Source organism: Ranitomeya variabilis, chromosome 4, assembly GCF_051348905.1.
Source record: "Ranitomeya variabilis isolate aRanVar5 chromosome 4, aRanVar5.hap1, whole genome shotgun sequence".
NCBI classification, from domain to species: domain Eukaryota; kingdom Metazoa; phylum Chordata; class Amphibia; order Anura; family Dendrobatidae; genus Ranitomeya; species Ranitomeya variabilis.
In genome coordinates, this window is record NC_135235.1 from 109,268,776 (window position 1) to 109,289,820 (window position 21,045).

At 44.4% G+C, this 21,045-nt stretch overlaps 1 protein-coding gene across 1 annotated transcript in view; it reads left to right on the top strand.

The window, feature by feature from the left end:
- LOC143768469 (beta-microseminoprotein-like) overlaps positions 1-21,045 on the top strand; it is a 75,156-nt gene that overhangs the window by 7,187 nt on the left and 46,924 nt on the right. Inside the window, exons 2-3 of the mRNA XM_077257150.1 lie at positions 12,015-12,123; positions 12,608-12,713. Of these exons, the coding sequence (XP_077113265.1) occupies positions 12,015-12,123; positions 12,608-12,713 (215 nt within the window). The remainder of the gene's footprint in view (positions 1-12,014; positions 12,124-12,607; positions 12,714-21,045) is intronic.

Consider the following 21,045-nt stretch of genomic DNA (forward strand, 5'->3'; position numbering starts at 1 on the left):
GTCACGTGAGCGGTCACATGACCGGTCTCGACCAATCACAGTGACGTGACGTCATCGCAGGTACTTCACCACACACCAGCTACAGGAGGAACCGAAGCGGCAGCATGCACCTGAGAGGCGGGAAGACATCGAAGGTGAGTATATCACTATTTTTTGTTTTAATTCTTTTTTTTTTACCACTTATATGGTGCCCAGTCCGTGGAGGAGAGTCTCCTCTCCTCCACCCTGGGTACCAACCGCACATAATCTGCTTACTTCCCGCATGGTGTGCACAGCCCCGTGCGGGAAGTAAGCAGATCAATGGACTCCTAGGTGTGCGGAATCCCCGCAATTCCGCATTTTTAATGAACATGTTGCTTTTTTTTCCGCGATGCGATTTTTTCGCGGAAAAAATCGCAACATTTGCACAAAAAATGCGGAATACACTGTAAATAATAGGAGGCATATGTTAGCGTTTTTTTCGCGTTTTTATCATGTTTTTATAGCGAAAAAACGTGAAAAATCCTGAACGTGTGCACATGGCCTTAATGTAGTTCATAATCTGTATAAATGCCCTTTTATAATTGGAGATGTGGTTATGTACTGAATAAGGCTGGTTTCACATTTGCGTTTGTGGCCGCAGCGTTTGTACCGCATATAAACGCATGCGTCGTGTATTCCTATATTTAACATTAAAAACGCATGCGGTTTTTTTTGGTTCTCATTTTGCCGCGTTTGACGATGCATGCGTCGTCTCGTCGTTTGCGGCTTGGCGCGAAAATGCAACATGTAGTAATTTCTAGAGGCATCTATTTGCCGCCAGGAAATGCATGCGTTTGATTGCGCAAGGATTGCGACAAAAAAACGCATTGCTGTCAATGTAAACGCATGCGTTTTTAAGCACATGCGTTTTGTTGCGTTTTTGAACGCATGCGTTTCAATAGACAAAAACATGTCTAGACACTGATAAGCCACCCCCCACCATCAAGGTGATAAAGGGAGGGTGTGGACAGTTGCAGGTCACTTCTCACCAGACTCTGAAGCAGACGAGACACAGACAGGCTACATCTTGGAGGAAAACAAGACCCTGAACAATGTGAGTATATCCTAGCCAATGCCTTCATTTTCTATTTTCTGTCTCTACATGTCCTAATTTCTGCCATTTCTTTCTTTCTACATGCATCAGAATGTCTTCTTCGGATTCTTCATCTGGTGAGGAGTTTCGGCCAGGACAGTCGGAAGTGGAGCATGTCAGTGAGGTGAGTATTTGCCTCGTCAGATTGGTAAGTATTCACTGTCACATCGACACATGTGACAATTTGATTTTTTCTTTTTTTTAGAGCTCTTCTAATGCGGCAGAGACAGGGCAGGAGCAGCGGAGTCAAGGTCCGGTGGAAAGACGGCAGCGGGTACGTATACAAGGCTGACTGTCCTCATAGTGTAGTGAATAGTGTAATATTCTTGAATCTTCCTTTCTTTCCACTCGTATTTCTTTACTTTTTTCTTCTGAAATCCTTTTGTATGTTGACTTTCCTATTCATGCCATTTCTCAGCATCTTTTTTCTTTCTTTTTCTTATGTTAATTGAGCAAACTTTAATGACTTTCTTTAATTTTTAGGTTTCACAACGGGAGGATGATCTGATAGAGAATGACCTCCTTATCACCCTGGTTCAGGAGCGAGTCCCGTTGTGGGACACCCGGGATCCACTGCACTCGAACAACATCACGATCCGGTGGTTATGGAATGAGGTGGCCCAAGCGATGTGGGATGGCTGGGACAACGCCCCGACACGGGTCCGAACTGCATTTGGTAAGTATTGCACTGCAGTGTGAAGTAGCAGAGACCTTGGCCGTGCTCACTCGACTGTGTGTGATGAAAGAAACTCTCTGGAGTTTCTCTCATCACACACAGTTGTGTGAGCACGGCCAAAAGTACTTTTTCTGACGACAATTTTTTTTTAACAGTATCCAAAGTCAAAACACGTTGGCGTTCGATGAAGGACCGCTTCAACAAGGACCTGCGTCAAGAGAGCCGTGTTCCCAGTGGTTCAGGAGCAAGGATCAGATGCTACAAAACCATCGCGTTCTGTCATTTTTAAGACCGGTCCTTGCCCAGAGAACGTAAGTATTTATCACGTGCATTAGGTTGTATTGTATTGTCATAATCTGTATTTTTACATTCCACAGGATTTTGCGTCTGGTAACTTTTTGATAGTAATTTTCTTTTTTCTTTTTTCACAGCACATACAGCACTACTGTTGGCCCAGGTTCTGGAGCGGTCCTTCATCCGACAGCCACGGACCCGTCCCAGTCATCCAGCAGCACAGCAGCAAGTGGGCCTTCCACACTAACTGGAGACCAGGGAGCTGGTCCATCAGGTCTTCCCCTTTCGCAGTCCTCTTCCACTGCCCCCTTTTTTTGGGCTCATCCCGGCAGCGGCAGAGGGCTTCGGACAGGTCACTCATGCCCGAGTTTTTGCACTTGAGCTCGGTTTTACACGACACAATCAAGGCTTTGGGTGACCGAATGGATGTTTCACAAAACCTCTTAAATGCACGTATCCATGAGGTCAGCAAAAGCCTTGATCAAGTGAAAGTCGACCTCCAGAGGCCAGCACATCATTTTTTAATCAAATTGACCAGGGCATGTCGGAACACCTTACTCCTGATCTCCAGCTGAGCCTCATGCAGGCCTGCAATGCTGCTTACATACAGGCTATGCAGCAGAGTCAGTATTTCCAGAAGACAGTGGGGGCATATCCACCTGTGCCTTCACTGTCACGATTGACCTCAATGTCGACCTCTGCTGCATCCCACTGCACGGCCACCTCAATTCCTTCCACAGCCGGACACCACTACAGCACCACCACCATGCCGAGTGCAGTTGGACATCCCACCGCCACCACCATGACATCCGCTGCTCCTGCTTGGACCTCCTCCACTGACACCACGATGCAGCAGGACCCTGGCATGGCCTTCCGTACCGCCACCACCACGATGCAGCAGGACCCTGGCATGGCCTTCCTTACCGCCACCTCCACGATGCAGCAGGACCCTGGCATGGCCTTCCGTACCGCCACCACCACGATGCAGCAACACTCTGGCATGGCCTTCCATACCAAACCTCCATGATGCAGCAGGACCCTGGCATGGCCTTCCGTACCGCCACTTCCACGATGCAGCAGGACCCTGGCATGGCCTTCCGTACCGCCACCACCACGATGCAGCAGGACCCTGGCATGGCCTTCAGCACCACCACCTCCACGATGCAGCAGGACCCTGGCATGGCCTTCCGCTCTACAAGCACTATGGACTCTGGCATGGCTGCACGCTCTACGAGCACTATGGACTCTGGCTTGGCTGCATGCCCTACGAGCACTATGGACTCTGGCATGGCTGCATGCTCTACGAGCACTATGGACTCTGGCATGGTTGCACGCTCTACGAGCACTATGGACTCTGGCATGGCTGCACGCTCTATGAGCACTATGGACTCTGGCACAGTGCAGCTGGACGCCGACAGGTCACCCGCCACCACGCCACGCCATATGAGCCCACCAAGACTTCCCACAACCAGGCAAACCAAAAAGAAATTACAAAAAAAAAAAAACAGAGGACTCTTAGCATTCCTCCCCCTTCACCTCCCAATGTGTCTGTAATGTCAGTTTTGTCTCACCCTTCCAGTGCGTCTCAAGCCTCTCATGTGTCAAGCCCCATCCCCGAACCTCCAGACCCTTCTAGTTTCATTGCCCCTTCCCCTGCCACCTCTGCGTCGTCCACGGTTAGCCAGGCCTCAGTGCTACACACCCCCCGTTTACATCACTCTACCCCAAGCCGGCGCAGTAAATCAATTTTTGGGTTGTTACAAATTAAAAAAAGTTTGATTTGCCACAGTTATGTTTGGTTTATTGTGTCTTCCGCCGCCGGCAACACACACCGTGCACCAAGAAACTTCGCCACACACTTACTTTTTGGGCCACATCATATCTCCAGTAGTTAAAAATAAAAAGACTGCAGCTTTGTGTGTCTTTAGTATACAGATATGAGGTGGCCCAAAAATATTACATGTATCTCCATAATCTCTTTTTGTCTGTGCCTAGTGTGGCAGTCTTAAGAGAAAATGGTGGAAATACAGTGCAGACCTCTACTGAACAGGTCAGGAGTCAAAAAACTCATTAGTTATGACACCTGACCTGTTGAGTAGATAACTGCCTTGTATAACCACCATTTTCTCTTCTTCATACATAATCTATTACACACAACTTGAGGGACAATGGTGGTCACACACTACATATCTATGCTCACCTGCACAGGTGTCAGAAATAGTGAATTCATGAGCCTGTATATGTTTATCATGAATTCATTATTTCTGACACCTGACTTGATGAGTATAGATAGTGTGTCAGTGATTGTCTCTTCAGTTTGTGTCCAATGGATACAGGAGAAGAGAATCATGATGCAATGACGTCAACAAGCTTACCAATAAAGCAACATGGCTGCCATTTAATACAAAAAATAATCGGCTAAAAAAGCCGTAGCCAGCTCACCGACCATACCATCAGATGCAGAGCACGAGAGTTCGTCCTGACCGGAACGCCCAGCAGCAGCAATATAAGAATGTGTAGATACTCCAGCTCCGATAAAAGATGAATGTCTTTATTAATCCAGAATTAAAAAGGTAAATCCAAAACACACAGTGGACACACGGGTGAAAGCAGGTGTACGGCAACGCGTTTCGATCAAACGATCTTACTCATGCTTAAGAATTTGTTACAATGAATAATATACTTATAATGGTAAAAGACCTATCACGTCGCTCTACACAGTCATGTGATCGACCCGGAAAGGTCCTAAACATATATATATATAAAACAGTAGTACAAAATATTAGCACAATATCATTAGTAAAAAGAAATATTTCTTAAAATATCAACAATAATGGTACATTATTTCATTCCTTTTATTTAAGCCTGCGGGAAAACGAGTATTAAGGCTATATATACAAAACGCCTCCCTAGTCAGGAGGCGTCTCTTAATATCGCCACCCCGAATTTGCGGATATACTCTTTCTATACCATGGACTCTCAAACCTGAGGTATCCCCGTCATGTTTAATGCCAAAATGTTTTGAAACCATGGAAATATTTTTATGTGTCGCTTTACAATTATTAGCATCTCGCAAGTGTTCAGTCACTCTGGTTTTTAATTTTCTTGTTGTACATCCTACATAGGAGACACCGCAGGTTATACAATCCACCTTATAAACTACATTTTTGGTGTGACAATTTATGAAACTTTTAATATTATAGCTGCTAGTTTTATCTGAGTTTTGGAACGTATTCCCCAGCTATGAGTGTGCACAGGTACTACACGCTGTAGTGCCACACTTGAAAAAGCCTTTATAATCTAGCCAGGTTCTAGATATCGTTTTGAATGGCTGGGAGTTAGGGGCAATAAAGTCTCCAATCGTCTGCGCTCTTCTAGCTACCACACTTACACCATCTTTAAGAATATGCATAAGCGTGGAATCCTCATAGAGGACAGGTAACCTTTTGTTGATGATTTCTCTGATTTGATTGAATTGCGGACTGTATTGTAAAGATACATATGGCTTGTTGTCATATTTTTTCTTATTATGATTAATTTTCTTATTTGTATTTGATCTTAAAAGGTCCTCCCTAGTTTTTTTATTTGTTATAGCAATAGCTCTATCCAAAGACCAGACTGGGTATTTGCGAGCCCTAAGCTTATTCTTTAAACCATTGAATTCTCTATCTCTATCTTCTTCCCTACTACAATTCCGTTTGAGTCTCGTGAATTCTCCAGTCGGTATTGATTTAATTGTATGTGCAGGATGACTACTATCCGCATGCAAAATCGCATTGCCGCTTATTGGTTTAACATGTGTCCTACTAGAGATACACTCTTCGACAGTACCATACAAATCAAGATCCAAAAAAGAAATATTATGTCGATCAGACACATATGTAAATTTAATACCAAAATCATTTGTATTAATGTAGTCCACAAATCCTGGTATGGCAGACACATCACCCCCCCCAAATAATGAGGGTGTCATCTATGTATCTGCCATACCAGGAGATGTGGTCCACAAATGGATTATCGGCCGAATATATAAATTTTTGTTCCCAGTACGCCATAGTCAGGTTCGTCAAAGAAGGCGAATATTTAGCCCCCATCGGGACTCCCGATTTCTGAACATATATTTGTCCATCGAATTTAAAGATGTTATTCTTCATAAGGAAATGTGTCACCTGTAAAGTAAAATCAATTAAATCTTGAGGAAAAACTACCAGACTCCGACAAATGAAAATGCATTGCTTCCATAGCCACATTATGTGGTATACTCGTGTATAGTGACACGACATCACAACTCAACCATGTGTCATTATTTTTCCATCTCCAATTGCCGAGTGTTTTTAAAACCTCCTTTGAATCCTTGATATATCCCGGCATTTTGATGACTAATGGTTTCAATAGTGAATCCACCCATTCCCCAAGATGTTCCGTCATGGACCCAATGCCCGATACTATAGGACACAGGCTCTGAATTAACAGAGAGCAGTGATTTTATCACACATCTGAATGAAGCCAAAAAACTCATGAAATTAGAAATGAGATTATGGTGGAATCAAACCACTTTGCAAAATTATGTTGCGAAAGACATGATTCCGCGAGGTTTGAGAATTAAAAAAATTTTAACCACTCCTTAGTCTGAGGAATTTAAAAAGGAATGGAATCAAATCCTCTCGAATTGTTCTCTCAATCTAATGAAATTACTAATAAAAAATGAACAAAGTAAATTAGAGGAAACTCAGATAAATGTGAAAAATAAAAAATACTTTGGAAGAATTTAAGATGTTACCACTTTATGAATCCTCACTAAAACAAATGAGAGAAAATGTCAGTACACTAGAAAATGAGATTATGAGTAGAAAGAGACGCAAGTTTGAGAGAGATCTCAATGACTATATGACGGATAATGTTTATGAATGGGGAAAATGGGAGAATTTATATAAATTACCAAAACCCATCTTGAAAAAGAGAAATAGCCATGCTCGTAATAAACCTACTGACAGACCACAGGTGTATTTTACATCAACAGAGCCTGATTCTTCGAATTCTAATGCCAGCACATCAGATGCCTCTGTAGTGAGTAACACCCGAGAGAACAGAAAAAGATTTGGAAAAACATCAAAACACGGAAAAGAAGAGCTGGGAGAAAACACAAGAAACCAACAGGGAATAATGACCCGGTACAAGAAGAAACACAAACAATAAATAAGAACAATGTGGTCAACTTATCTTCCCATGCTCTCACCAAAGATCAACTTGATGTATTAGCTTTGGGACTTAATTTTGCGCCAGATTCTGATTTTAATCTTTTTTTGACAATTTTGAATATAAATAAATTAATGAGAAATCTCACGATAAAGAAACATTTTTTTGCTGAACCTGATATAATAAAGCATGATGATCTAGCTCCTGAAGAATTTAACGAATTTGAAAATATGGAATTCAAAGAACAAGTGGCATTAAATTGCCTATTGAAATTATCTAGAGATCAACAAGAAGAATCTACTGTTGGCCTGTGCAATTTTTCGGAAGGTTTTAAAACTAAGAATCCGTATTTTTATCCTCTACAGACGAGAGCTGAATGCATGGACAAATTTCAGGAACTAATTGAAAAGGATTTAAAATCTTTAAAAGATGGCTGGAATGTAGATAATCGTAAAAACTTGTCTCACAAACAAATGAGGGCGTTGAATGAATTGAAGCAGTTGAATAATATCATAATAAAGAAAAGTGACAAAGGAGGCCTTATAGTCATCATGAATGAACAAGATTATACAGATAAAATGTATGAACTTTTATCAGATGCCTCTACATATGAAAAATTAATGAGAAATCCAGCTATAGATATTAATACAGAAATCGAAAAAATAATTGAGGAAGGTCTTAGTTTGGCAGTTATTAACAAAAAACAAGCTGAATATATATATGTACTGTACATTCTCCCAAACTGCCTATCATGTATGGCTTACCAAAAGTGCATAACAGCGAAGGTATACCAGCAATGTGTCCTATAGTATCGGGCATTGGGTACATGACGGAACATCTTGGGGAATGGGTGGATTCACTATTGAAACCATTAGTCATCAAAATGCCGGGATATATCAAGGATTCAAAGGAGGTTTTAAAAACACTCGGCAATTGGAGATGGAAAAATAACGATACATGGTTGAGTTGTGATGTCGTGTCACTATACACGAGTATACCACATAATGTGGCTATGGAAGCATTGCATTTTCATTTGTCGGAGTCTGGTAGTTTTTCTCAAGATTTAATTGATTTTACTTTACAGGTGACACATTTCCTTATGAAGAATAACATCTTTTCATTCGATGGACAAATATATGTTCAGAAATCGGGAGTCCCGATGGGGGCTAAATATTCACCTTCTTTGGTGAACCTGACTATGGCGTACTGGGAACAAAAATTTATATATTCGGCCGATAATCCATTTGTGGACCACATCTCCTGGTATGGCAGATACATAGATGACACCCTCATTATTTGGGGGGGTGATGTGTCTGCCATACCAGGATTTGTGGACTACATTAATACAAATGATTTTGGTATTAAATTTACATATGTGTCTGATCGACATAATATTTCTTTTTTGGATCTTGATTTGTATGGTACTGTCGAAGAGTGTATCTCTAGTAGGACACATGTTAAACCAATAAGCGGCAATGCGATTTTGCATGCAGCTAGTAGTCATCCTGCACATACAATTAAATCAATACCGACTGGAGAATTCACGAGACTCAAACGGAATTGTAGTAGGGAAGAAGATAGAGATAGAGAATTCAATGGTTTAAAGAATAAGCTTAGGGCTCGCAAATACCCAGTCTGGTCTTTGGATAGAGCTATTGCTATAACAAATAAAAAAACTAGGGAGGACCTTTTAAGATCAAATACAAATAAGAAAATTAATCATAATAAGAAAAAATATGACAACAAGCCATATGTATCTTTACAATACAGTCCACAATTCAATCAAATCAGAGAAATCATCAACAAAAGGTTACCTGTCCTCTATGAGGATTCCACGCTTATGCATATTCTTAAAGATGGTGTAAGTGTGGTAGCTAGAAGAGCGCAGACGATTGGAGACTTTATTGCCCCTAACTCCCAGCCATTCAAAACGATATCTAGAACCTGGCTAGATTATAAAGGCTTTTTCAAGTGTGGCACTACAGCGTGTAGTACCTGTGCACACTCATAGCTGGGGAATACGTTCCAAAACTCAGATAAAACTAGCAGCTATAATATTAAAAGTTTCATAAATTGTCACACCAAAAATGTAGTTTATAAGGTGGATTGTATAACCTGCGGTGTCTCGTATGTAGGATGTACAACAAGAAAATAAAAAACCAGAGTGACTGAACACTTGTGAGATGCTAATAATTGTAAAGCGACACACAAAAATATTCCCATGGTTTCAAAACATTTTGGCATAAAACATGATCACATGACTGTGTAGAGCGACGTGATAGGTCTTTTACCATTATAAGTATATTATTCATTGTAACAAATTCTTAGGCATGAGTAAGATCGTTTGATCGAAAAGCGTTGCCGTACATCTGCTTTCACCCGTGTGTCCAGTATGTGTTTTGGATTTACCTTTTTAATTCTGGATTAATAAAGACATTCATCTTTTATCGGAGCTGGAGTATCTACACATTCTTATATTATGGCTGCCATTACTAGTAGTATGTGGCCAGTGTTTTATATCAGTATTTGTAAGCCAAAACAAGGAGTGGAACAATTAGAGGTAAATTATGATATTAACATAATAACTAGCACCTCTGCTTTTATCACCCACTCCTGGTTTTGGATTACAAAAACTGATATTAAGTACAGATCAAATTCTGCCAGTTTTAGGACAGCCTTGGTTTGGAGAGGAAAAAGACCGGAGACACGGTCAACACAACCAAAACTAAAGTTTATTAATGAGAAATATTATAAAGTTTTTTAATGAGAAATATTATTATCATTGTAGAAAATTACTGGTACAGATCGAATTACAACAGGACCATTACACAACATTGTCCTGCCATGACACACGTCCAATATCTGAATCGAAAAAGGCAGCAAATTGGTCCCGCATGTGACCAACGGCTGCAGTTGACCGCAGCGGGTGATGCTGGAAATCGGGCAGTGGGTGTGCAACTGGTTCATCCAGTTCAATGTTGGGTTGCTCCTTAACCATTATATTTTTGTGCAGAACCACACAGGCTTTGACCACCTCGTCGACTGTTTCCACTTTTAGATTTATGGCTGATGCAAGAATGCCCCATTTAGCGACCAGAATGTCAAAGGTACACTCTACAGATCTTCGGGCCCTGGTCAGTCTGTAGTTAAAGATCTTTCTAGTGTGGTTCAAGTCCCGACTGGAATAGGGCTTCAGTAGGTTTTAACACATCTGAAAGGCCTCATCCCCAACCATAACAAACGGCATCGGTGGACCTTGAGTGTTGGGGAGAGGTTGTGGCGGGGGAAAATTGAAATTGTTGCCATACACACGGCGGCCCATATCCGAGTTCTTGAAAGTCTGGGAATCGTTGCCACGGCCAAAAGCTCCAATGTCCACGGCGATGAAGCAACAGTTCGCATCGGCTATTGCCGTGAGCACAACAGAAAAATATTTTTTGTAATTGAAGTACTCCGATCCTGTTCTGGCTAGTTTGATAATGCGAATGTGCTTTCCATCCACCGCTCCTTAACAGTTGGGGAAATCACACACACGCCAGAATTTTTCCGCAATTTCAAGCCACATGTCCAAGGTGGGTAGGGGTATAAACTCATCCCAGAGTACATTCCACAAAGCCTGGCAGGTGTCCACAACTATTCCGGACAGGGTGGATATTCCAAGCCGGTATTGGAAGTGGAGAGATGATAAACTCTTTCCGGTTGCCAGAAATCTGTAAGAAAAGCAAACACAAAAAACATTACAATCTATTCTTTTTATGGTGTGGTTACACTAAAGAAAGAAAGGAAAATACCCCAAAAAAACATGTCAGAAAACACTAAATTTGGACTGTCATTGGTTTAGATTTTGAACGTACCTTAATGTAACCAGCAGACGTTCCTCCGGTGGAATCGCTCTACGGAGCTGGGTGTCCTGTCGCCGTATGGCTCCTTGGACACGAGAAAGCAAATCCCGGAACGAGTCTTGCGACATCCTAGTGTATTCCTGGAATTTCTCTGGGTTGGCATTAAGCTCGGCATAGAGCGTGTGATAGGCTCCACGGCTCTCACGTAGTTTGATAATGGGGTGCCTCCAAAAAACACCTACGTTGTCTCCTCCATCTTTCGCGATTTCTGTCTAGCTCCCAAGCAAAAGCACAGGCAAGAAACAGCTTGAAGCTGAAATCCAGGTTGAAATAAAAGCTCTCCATGCGAAGATCCATCATGACACAGGATACAGTAGCAAACTGTTAAAATTTCAGTAGCCCTAGGGTCTATATATAGAGATTCCATAATACACGCCCTCTGTAGTCCCATTGGCGGTGTCTGGTTATCTTGATTTTTCTCTTGTGAAATTTCTCATCATGCGTACCAAAAACGCAAACGCAGGAAAAAACGCATATAAACGCGTACAAACGAGGCGTTTTTTTAACCGCATGCGACACCGCATGCGTCTAAAAAATGCCGCGTTTGTACGCGTTTATATGTGTTTTTTCCACCACTTGCGGATGCGTTTTAAACGCTAATGTGAAACTAGCCTAAGGCACAAGATCTGACAAAAATGTCCAGATATCTTACATTTACTTTTGAGCCTGATATTGAAGTTTATTATTAATGTGTCAATGACAACACTTCCATCACAAATCCTCATGAGGTTTACTACCATTTTGAGGAGAGTGGGTACTAATGTCCTTGTGGGCACATACTATAAATTATCAGTTACACTTACAGCCTGAAAAACTTTGTCTTTTATTTCAGAAATTCTCCTTGACAATTGCTTTGTTTGGTGCTGGGATCTTTGTTGGTGTTTGTAATGCCGCCTGCGTTTTGATTCCAAATGAGAGGCTTAGTGATGGAAATCCTGGAGGTAAGTTTGAGAGTAGGGCGATGACAAGATCATGTACAGTCTGGCTGGTTTTTACTTTACATTTTTTACCGGGAATCTGTCATGTGTAAAAAATCTATGTACCTGCACATGTAGGGTTAATCTCCAGGTTGGCAGTTTTACTTAAAGCACAGTTATGGGGAGAAAATGGACTTGCATCCTTCTGGGAGAAGCTGTCATTTTCACCTTAAATAAAATATCTCTTTGTTGGACACTTTCAGGAAGTAGACAACCTATGTTAGTAGTTATATATACCATTCACTCTATTCGGAAGGGATTTTCAAAATCTTTATAAACACCTAGTTAAAGGGGTTATCCAGGATAATAAAAGTTTTTTGGCTATTTCTTTATTGGCATTATAGCTTATCCCAATAAAAGCCAATGCTATACGAGAAAAAGTAATAGACAAGAGGGCTGCTGGTTCTGCATGAGCAATTTGTTATTAATAAGTACTTTTATTTTCTAGGATGTAATTATGATGGAAAACTTCATGAATATGGATCATCGTGGAGAGCAAAAGACTGTCTAGAATGTAACTGTGATGATGATGGGACTATACAATGTTGCTTTAGGTAAGTTGTTTACTTTTGAGTTTAAATAACCTGTAAAAAAGGAACTTTACTTATAGGTGACTATAGGAAAACAAAATTTATTTTAGCAGAGAAGTCTACTTCCATCCCCACTAATCAGACACGTCTTCTCCTCCTGCGTTTTTCCTGAACTTATCATTCACTCACAAACACTAAAAAAAGCAGCTTGAATCTTCTTGCCAAGACATGATAGACTGCAAGTGTCATGTGAATTAGCCAAGGGGGAGGAGAAGTGAGGAGCAGTGAGAGGAAACAGGCAAAGAAGAAATGGAAACATCAGTAGTGAGCTTTTTAACAACTCTTTTACTTCCCCCCAGAGCAGATTTAAAGAGAACCTGTGATATGAAATAATGCTATTAACCTGCACTTATGGGGTTATTATGCAACTTAATAAAGTTCTGACATTGGGCGGCCGCAACACTGATAGACCCTCTGCCGGGAGGAAATTAACTTTAGCCCCCCCAGCACCCCCATGCCGGCTCCACCTCTGTGAAAGAGCGAGCCTGCAAGGGTAAATAATGTTCATTTCCTCCTGGAAGAGGGGCTTTCAGTGCCGAGGTAGCATGGTGTCAGACAGGGCCGGACTGGCCATCGGGCAGTTCTGGCAAATGCCAGAAGGGCCGGTGGCAGTAGTGGGCCGCTCGAGTGTGCCGCTGTCGGCACACTCCCCGCCTCATCATAGACGCCGGTACAGTTGAAAGCAATGATGGAGGAGAGAGCGTCTGCTGTCATTCCCTCTCCCATCATTCCCCGCTCTGCCTCTGACACTGCGGATGCGCGATGACGTCATATCATCGCGCACCTGCTGTGTGTCGGGCGGGCAGACTGCAGCTGGTGAGACCGGAGCCAGGAGCAACGCGGGGCAAGAGGAGACGTGAGGAGAGTGGGTTTTTTTATTATTATTATATATATATCAATGAGTGATAACTGGATTGTGGGGCTATTGGGGGGGGGGGCTGCATTACATTCTATGGGGGCAGTGCTGTATTACATTCTATGGGGGCTGTGCTGTATTACATTCTATGGGGGCTGTGCTGCATTACATTCTATGGGGCTGTGCTGCATTACATTCTATGGGGACTGGCTGCATTACATTCTATGGGGACTGGCTGCATTACATTCTATGGGGACTGGCTGCATTACATTCTGTGGGGGCTGTGCTGCATTACATTCTATGGGGGCTGTGCTGCATTACATTCTATGGGGGCTGTGCTGCATTACATTCTATGGGGGCTGTGCTGTATTACATTCTATGGGGGCTGGCTGTATTACATTCTATGGGGGCTGGCTTCATTACATTCTATGGGAGCTGGCTGTATTACATTCTATGCGGGCTGTGCTGCATTACATTCTATGGGGCTGTGCTGCATTATATTCTATGGGGGCTGGCTGTATTACATTCTATGGGGGCTGTGCTGTATTATTATAATGCTGGATACAGCTGTGATTATATGTTATATAGTCATGTTACACTCCCCTCACTTTTTGTAACCTACAAGTGTACAAATAATAATAATAATAATAATAATAATTTTATTTATATAGCCCCAACATATTCCGCAGCGCTTTACAAATTATAGAGGGGACTTGTACAGACAATAGACATTACAGCATAACAGAAATCACAGTTCAAAATAGATACCAAGAGGAGTGAGGGCCCTGCTCGCAAGCTTACAAACTATGAGGAAAAGGGGAGACACGAGAGGTGGATGGTAACAATTGCTGTAGTTATTTGGACCAGCCATAGTGTAAGGCTCGGGTGTTCATGTAAAGCTGCATGAACTAGTTAACTGCCTAAGTATGTAGCAGTACAGACACAGAGGGCTATTAACTGCATAAAGTGTATGAGAACATGATGAGAGGAACCTGATTTTTATTTATTTATTTTTTTATATACAGTACAGACCAAAAGTTTGGACACACCTTCTCATTTAAAGATTTTTCTGTATTTTCATGACTATGAAAATTGTACATTCACACTGAAGGCATCAAAACTATGAATTAACACGTGTGGAATTGTGTGAAACAACTGAAATTATGTCTTATATTCTAGGTTCTTCAAAGTAACCACCTTTGCTTTGATGACTGCTTTGCACACTCTTGGCATTCTCTTGATGAGCTTCAAGAGGTAGTCACCAGGAATAGTCTTCCAACAATCTTGAAGGAGTTCCCAGAGATGCTTAGCACTTGTTGGCTCTTTTGCCTTCACTCTTCGGTCCAGCTCACCCCAAACCATCTCGATTGGGTTCAGGTCTGGTGACTGTGAAGGCAAGGTCCTATAGCGTAGCTCCCCATCACTCTCCTTCTTGGTCACAAAGCCCTTACACAGCCTGGAGGTGTGTTTGGGGTCATTGTCCTGAAAAATAAATGATGGTCCAACTAAACGCAAACCGGATGGAATAGCATGCCACTGCAAGATGCTGTGGTAGCCATGCTGGTTCAGTATGCCTTCAATTTTGAATAAATCCCCAACAGTGTCACCAGCAAAGCACCCCCACACTGTCACACCTCCTCCATGCTTCATGGTGGGAACCAGGCATGTAGAGTCCATCCGTTCACCTTTTCTGCATCACACAAAGACACGGTGGTTGGAACCAAAGATCTCAAATTTGGACTCATCAGTAGTGTTGAGCATTCCGATACCGCAAGTATCGGGTATCGGCCGATACTTGCGGTATCGGAATTCCGATACCGGGATTCCGATACTTGCCGCGTATCGGATACCGGAATCGGAAGTTCTAAGATTCAAAAAGCAGAAATTCAGCCAATGAGATTGATTCCAAGTGTGGGCACATCCTGTTTAGCATGGAGGGCATGAAACTACTGGCAAGGCTGTGATTGGCTGGTGTAATGATGTCATGATGCAGTTTAAAAGTCGCTGGCGCCATTTTGCGATCACTCTGCTGTGAATTCAGTTAGTGACAGGACGCTGTTTGCTGACTGAGGGACAGTTTAGAGATAGCGATTTGCTTCTTTGTGCTTTCCAAAGGCTAATTTAGCAACCGCTGTGTTCACCTACTATTCACCTTGCTTTTGCCTTGTAGCGCTGTTTTCACAGCGATCTGCAGGGTCTGTGTGTGTGTGTGTGTGAGTGCAGCCCAGTCTCCAGTCTGAGTGCAGCCACATAGGCCATCCATAGTTGGTTGTATTCAGTTCAGGGAGGGTGGTTCATTGCCTCATACTGTTCCTTTTTTTTTTTTTTTTCCCAAGTAGTGTAGTCTGCTGCTAATTTATTCAAAAAAATCCTATTAGTGTCTTTCCACCCGTCTCCAGCTAATTTGTGGAAAAACACTACATAGGATAAAGTAGAGGAGGGTTTTTGGGCCTTGCAGCGCCGTTTACGGCTGTCTGCACGGTCTCCGTGTGACTGCAGCTCGCCCTGTAATCTGTGAGCAGCTGTAGCCTGGTTGTCTCCAGCTCAGGGTTTTTCACTGCGTCATACCGCCAAATCAATTTTCTTTTTTTTCAAAGTAGTGTAGTCTGCTGCTAATTAATTTAAAAAAATCCTATTAGTGTCTTTCCACCCGTCTCCAGCTAATTTGTGGAAAAACACTACATAGGATAAAGTAGAGGAGGGTTTTTGGGCCTTGCAGCGCCGTTTACGGCTGTCTGCACGGTCTCCGTGTGACTGCAGCTCGCCCTGTAATCTGTGAGCAGCTGTAGCCTGGTTGTCTCCAGCTCAGGGTTTTTCACTGCGTCATACCGCCAAATCAATTTTCTTTTTTTTCAAAGTAGTGTAGTCTGCTGCTAATTAATTTAAAAAAATCCTATTAGTGTCTTTCCACCCGTCTCCAGCTAATTTGTGGAAAAACACTACATAGGATAAAGTAGAGGAGGGTTTTTGGGCCTTGCAGCGCCGTTTACGGCTGTCTGCACGGTCTCCGTGTGACTGCAGCTCGCCCTGTAATCTGTGAGCAGCTGTAGCCTGGTTGTCTCCAGCTCAGGGTTTTTCACTGCGTCATACCGCCAAATCAATTTTCTTTTTTTTCAAAGTAGTGTAGTCTGCTGCTAATTAATTTAAAAAAATCCTATTAGTGTCTTTCCACCCGTCTCCAGCTAATTTGTGGAAAAACACTACATAGGATAAAGTAGAGGAGGGTTTTTGGGCCTTGCAGCGCCGTTTACGGCTGTCTGCACGGTCTCCGTGTGACTGCAGCTCGCCCTGTAATCTGTGAGCAGCTATAGCCTGGTTGTCTCCAGCTCAGGGTTTTTCACTGCGTCATACTGCCAAATCAATTTTCTTTTTTTTCAAAGTAGTGTAGTCTGCTGCTAATTAATTTAAAAAAATCCTATTAGTGTCTTTCCACCCGTCTCCAGCTAATTTGTGGAAAAACACTACATAGGATAAAGTAGAGGAGGGTTTTTGGGCCTTGCAGCGCCGTTTACGGCTGTCTGCACGGTCTCCGTGTGACTGCAGCTCGCCCTGTAATCTGTGAGCAGCTATAGCCTGGTTGTCTCCAGCTCAGGGTTTTTCACTGCGTCATACCGCCAAATCAATTTTCTTTTTTTTCCAAATAGTGTAGTCTGCTGCTAATTTATTCAAAAAAATCCTATTAGTGTCTTTCCACCCGTCTCCAGCTAATTTGTGGAAAAACACTACATAGGATAAAGTAGAGGAGGGTTTTTGGGCCTTGTAGCGCCGTTTACGTCTGTCTGCACGGTCTCCGTGTGACTGCAGCTCTATCTGTTGTCAGTTCAGCCCCCAAAAAATAAATAAATAATAAAGTTCACCAAACACACCAGTTACACCACTTTACATTTCTGTAGGCCACATTAGCTCATATTAAAGTCTAGTCCACACTTTAGATAATTAGTGCTTCTTATACCTGTTAGGAGGAGTTGCTCAGGAATAAGCACACAAATCCGTTAGTACTTTTCTGCTTATCTTTATCAGTCAACCAAGATGAAGAAGGCAGTGAGTAAGGCACGGGGGCGTGGGAGCCGTCGCGGAGCAGGGAGGGGACGTGGGGATTCTGTGCCTGCTGCGGGCACCGGTGACTCATCAGCACCCACTTTCACCAGGCAACAGTCGTTCATGCGAAGCTTTGTGTCCGAGCGCCGTACACCGCTGCTGCGTGAAGAACAAATTGAAGCTGTTGTCGGATGGATGGCAGCTAATGCATCAACTTCCATTAGTGCCACATCCTCTCAGACACAGAGCACTGGAGAGCAGCCATCTGTCTCTTCACCACCTGCCAAATTGCCCAGGCAGACAGAGAGCCCAGGACAGGAGCCGTCTCTACTTCTGTTCTCTGAATCTCTTGGCTTGGAAACAGGGGGCCAGCCAAGCAGCATTGGAGAAATGGAAGAAGAGGCAGGGTGCAGTGATGCCCAACAGCTTTTTCTGTCTTCCTCTGAAGAGGCGGGTGGGCCAGTGGCTCCGGTCACCACATCGCAGGCCGCATCAGCTGATGATGACACTCAGGTGCCACTTACTGGTGCGTGCTCTGCTGCTGAGACTACCCAGGAGGAGCAGTTGGGGGCAGAGGGTAGTGTAGATGATGAGGTCCTCGACCCATCATGGCGTGAGGGACAGGAAGGTGGTGGGAGCAGCTCTGAGGAAGAGATTCCCCGTACGGCCCAAAGAGGGAGAGGGAGGGGGAAGACTGCGGATCCTGCAGCCTCCGCTTTGGCACCCGTTAGGAGCATGTCTCTTCCAAAAGCCAAAAAGGGCGCTCCCAAGACTTGCAGTGCCTGGTCCTTTTTTGACACAGTTGCAGATGACATTTGCTATGTCAGATGCAACGTGTGTCATCAAAAAGTCAAAAGAGGGAAAAATGTCAGCAACCTCAATACCTCCAACATGTGGAAACATGTGCGCAACAGGCACCCGGCGGAGTTAGAAAAACACACTGAAGAGGTAGGCCAACCAACAGCGGCAGCTACCACCTCTTCAGCTCGTGTTGCCTCTTCCTCTACCTCACACGCAGCTGGTTCGGCGTCCTCCCAGGATCGCCGTGGAAGAACCTCTGCCCCTGTTGTCCAGAGACCCGCTGTAATTCCACCCGCAGCGCCACTTTCCCAGTCATCCACACACTCCCAGCCCAGTCTACAGCCATCGGTAGTACAGGCATGGGAGAAAAGGCGGCCTTTCTCGTCAAACCACCCACGAGCACAGGCTCTGACTGCAGGCATTGCCAAACTTCTGTCACTGGAAATGCTGTCATTCAGGCTGGTGGAGACTGACAGCTTCCGTGACTTGATGTCATTGGCAGTCCCACAGTACAATGTGCCCAGCCGCTTTTACTTCAGCAGGCAAGCCGTCCCTGCCCTGCAGAAGCATGTGGAGGGACACATAAAACACGCGCTACTGAACGCCGTCAGTAGCAAGGTCCACCTCACCACCGATGCGTGGACCAGTCAACATGGACAGGGGCGATACCTTTCCCTCACTGCCCATTGGGTTAATGTCGTTGAGCCGGGTACAGACCGTGCGAGTGGCGCAGGACGTGTCCTGCCCACTCCAAGGATTGCAGGAATCCATTCTGTACGCATTGACTCCTCCTCTTACACCAGTTCCTCAGAATCATCGCTGCAGGAGCCGTCACAGTCCACCTCCACATGGACCCGTGATGAACGTGTACCTGTTACGACCGACATGAGCACAGCCGTGGCCAAACGTCAACAGGCCGTCTTGAAATTAATTTTCTTGGGGAATCGTAGCCACACAGCACAGGAGCTCTGGAATGCCATCAAGCAGGAGAGCGATGTGTGGTTTGTGCCAGCGAATCTCCAGCCAGGCATGGTAGTGTGTGATAATGGCCGAAATCTGGTGGCAGCTCTGGGCCTCGGCAACCTCACTCACATCCCATGTCTGGCACATGTGCTCAATTTGGTCGTGCAGAGCTTTTTGAGGGACTATCCGGATCTTGATGCACTGCTGCACAAGGTCCGCCTAGAGTGTGCTCACTTGCGGCGTTCCAGCACGGCAAAAGCGCGCATTGCGGCTCTGCAGCGCCGACACCGCCTGCCGGAACATCGCATCATATGTGACCTACCTACCAGGTGGAATTCCACGTTACATATGTTGGAGCGGTTGTGTGAGCAGCAGCAAGCTGTAATGGAGTACCAGCTGCTTCAGGCGCAAAAAAGTCGCAGTCAGCGCCGTACAGACTTCACAACCACAGAGTGGGCCACTATGAATGACGTCTGCCAGGTTTTGCGTCCCTTTGATTATTCCACGCGGATGGCGAGTGCAGATGATGCACTAGTCAGCATGACTGTCCCCCTTATCTGCCTGCTTGAAAAATCACTGCAAGCGCTAAGGGATGATGTTGTGGAAGAGGTGGAGGATGAGGATTCACCATTTCCATCATCTTCTGGACAGTCAGCGCCACGTGGTTCCTCACAAACGCGTAGGCAGGGGACCGTTTGTGAGGAGGATGAGGAGGAGTCAATGGAGGAGGAAGACATCCGTCCAGAGGAGGGAGTTACACAATTGTCCAGTACTCAGTGTGTACAGCGAGGGTGGGGTGATGACGAGCGGGCAGAGATCACGCCTCCAGCAGGGGACAGCGTTTCTTGGGCAGTTGGCAGTCTGCAGCACATGGTGGATTACATGCTGCAGTGCCTGAGAAACGACCGCCGCATCGCCCACATTCTCAACATGTCTGATTATTGGGTGTTCACCCTCCTCGATCCTCGCTACCGGGACAACGTAGAAAGCCTCATCACACCGTTGAACCGGGAGCGAAAAATGCGGGAGTACCAAGACACACTGGTCAATTCCATCATCTTCTCCATTCCAACTGAGAGAAGTGCTGCTAGTGCATTCCAAAGCAGCTCAGTGCGTCCAGGCCGTGGTGGAGGCTCTGCACAAAGAGGGAGCAGAAGCAGTGCCTCTGCCCAAGGCAAGACCAGTATGGCCGAACTGTGGCACAGTTTTCTGTGCCCGCCACAAAAGTCTACACCATCACAGACGGCTCCAGTCAGCAGGAGGCAACGGTTCCGTCAGATGGTGACAGACTACATGTCTTGCCCTCTTGCTGTACTCCCAGACGGCTCTTCCCCTTTCAAGTTTTGGGTCTCAAAGCTGGATACATGGCCAGAGCTAAGCCAGTATGCATTGGAGGTGCTGTCTTGCCCTGCGGCCAGTGTATTATCGGAACGTGTCTTTAGTGCTGCAGGTGGTGTACTAACTGACCGTCGCATGCGACTATCCTCCGATAACGTTGACCGGCTTACTTTCCTGAAAATGAACAAGGCCTGGATCTCGCCGGAATTTGCCACTCCTCCTCCTGATTGAATAATTAGGTCACTGTATACGTTATCCAGGTCTCCTGTTGTGTTCATCTTTCTACCACCTGAACTTAAA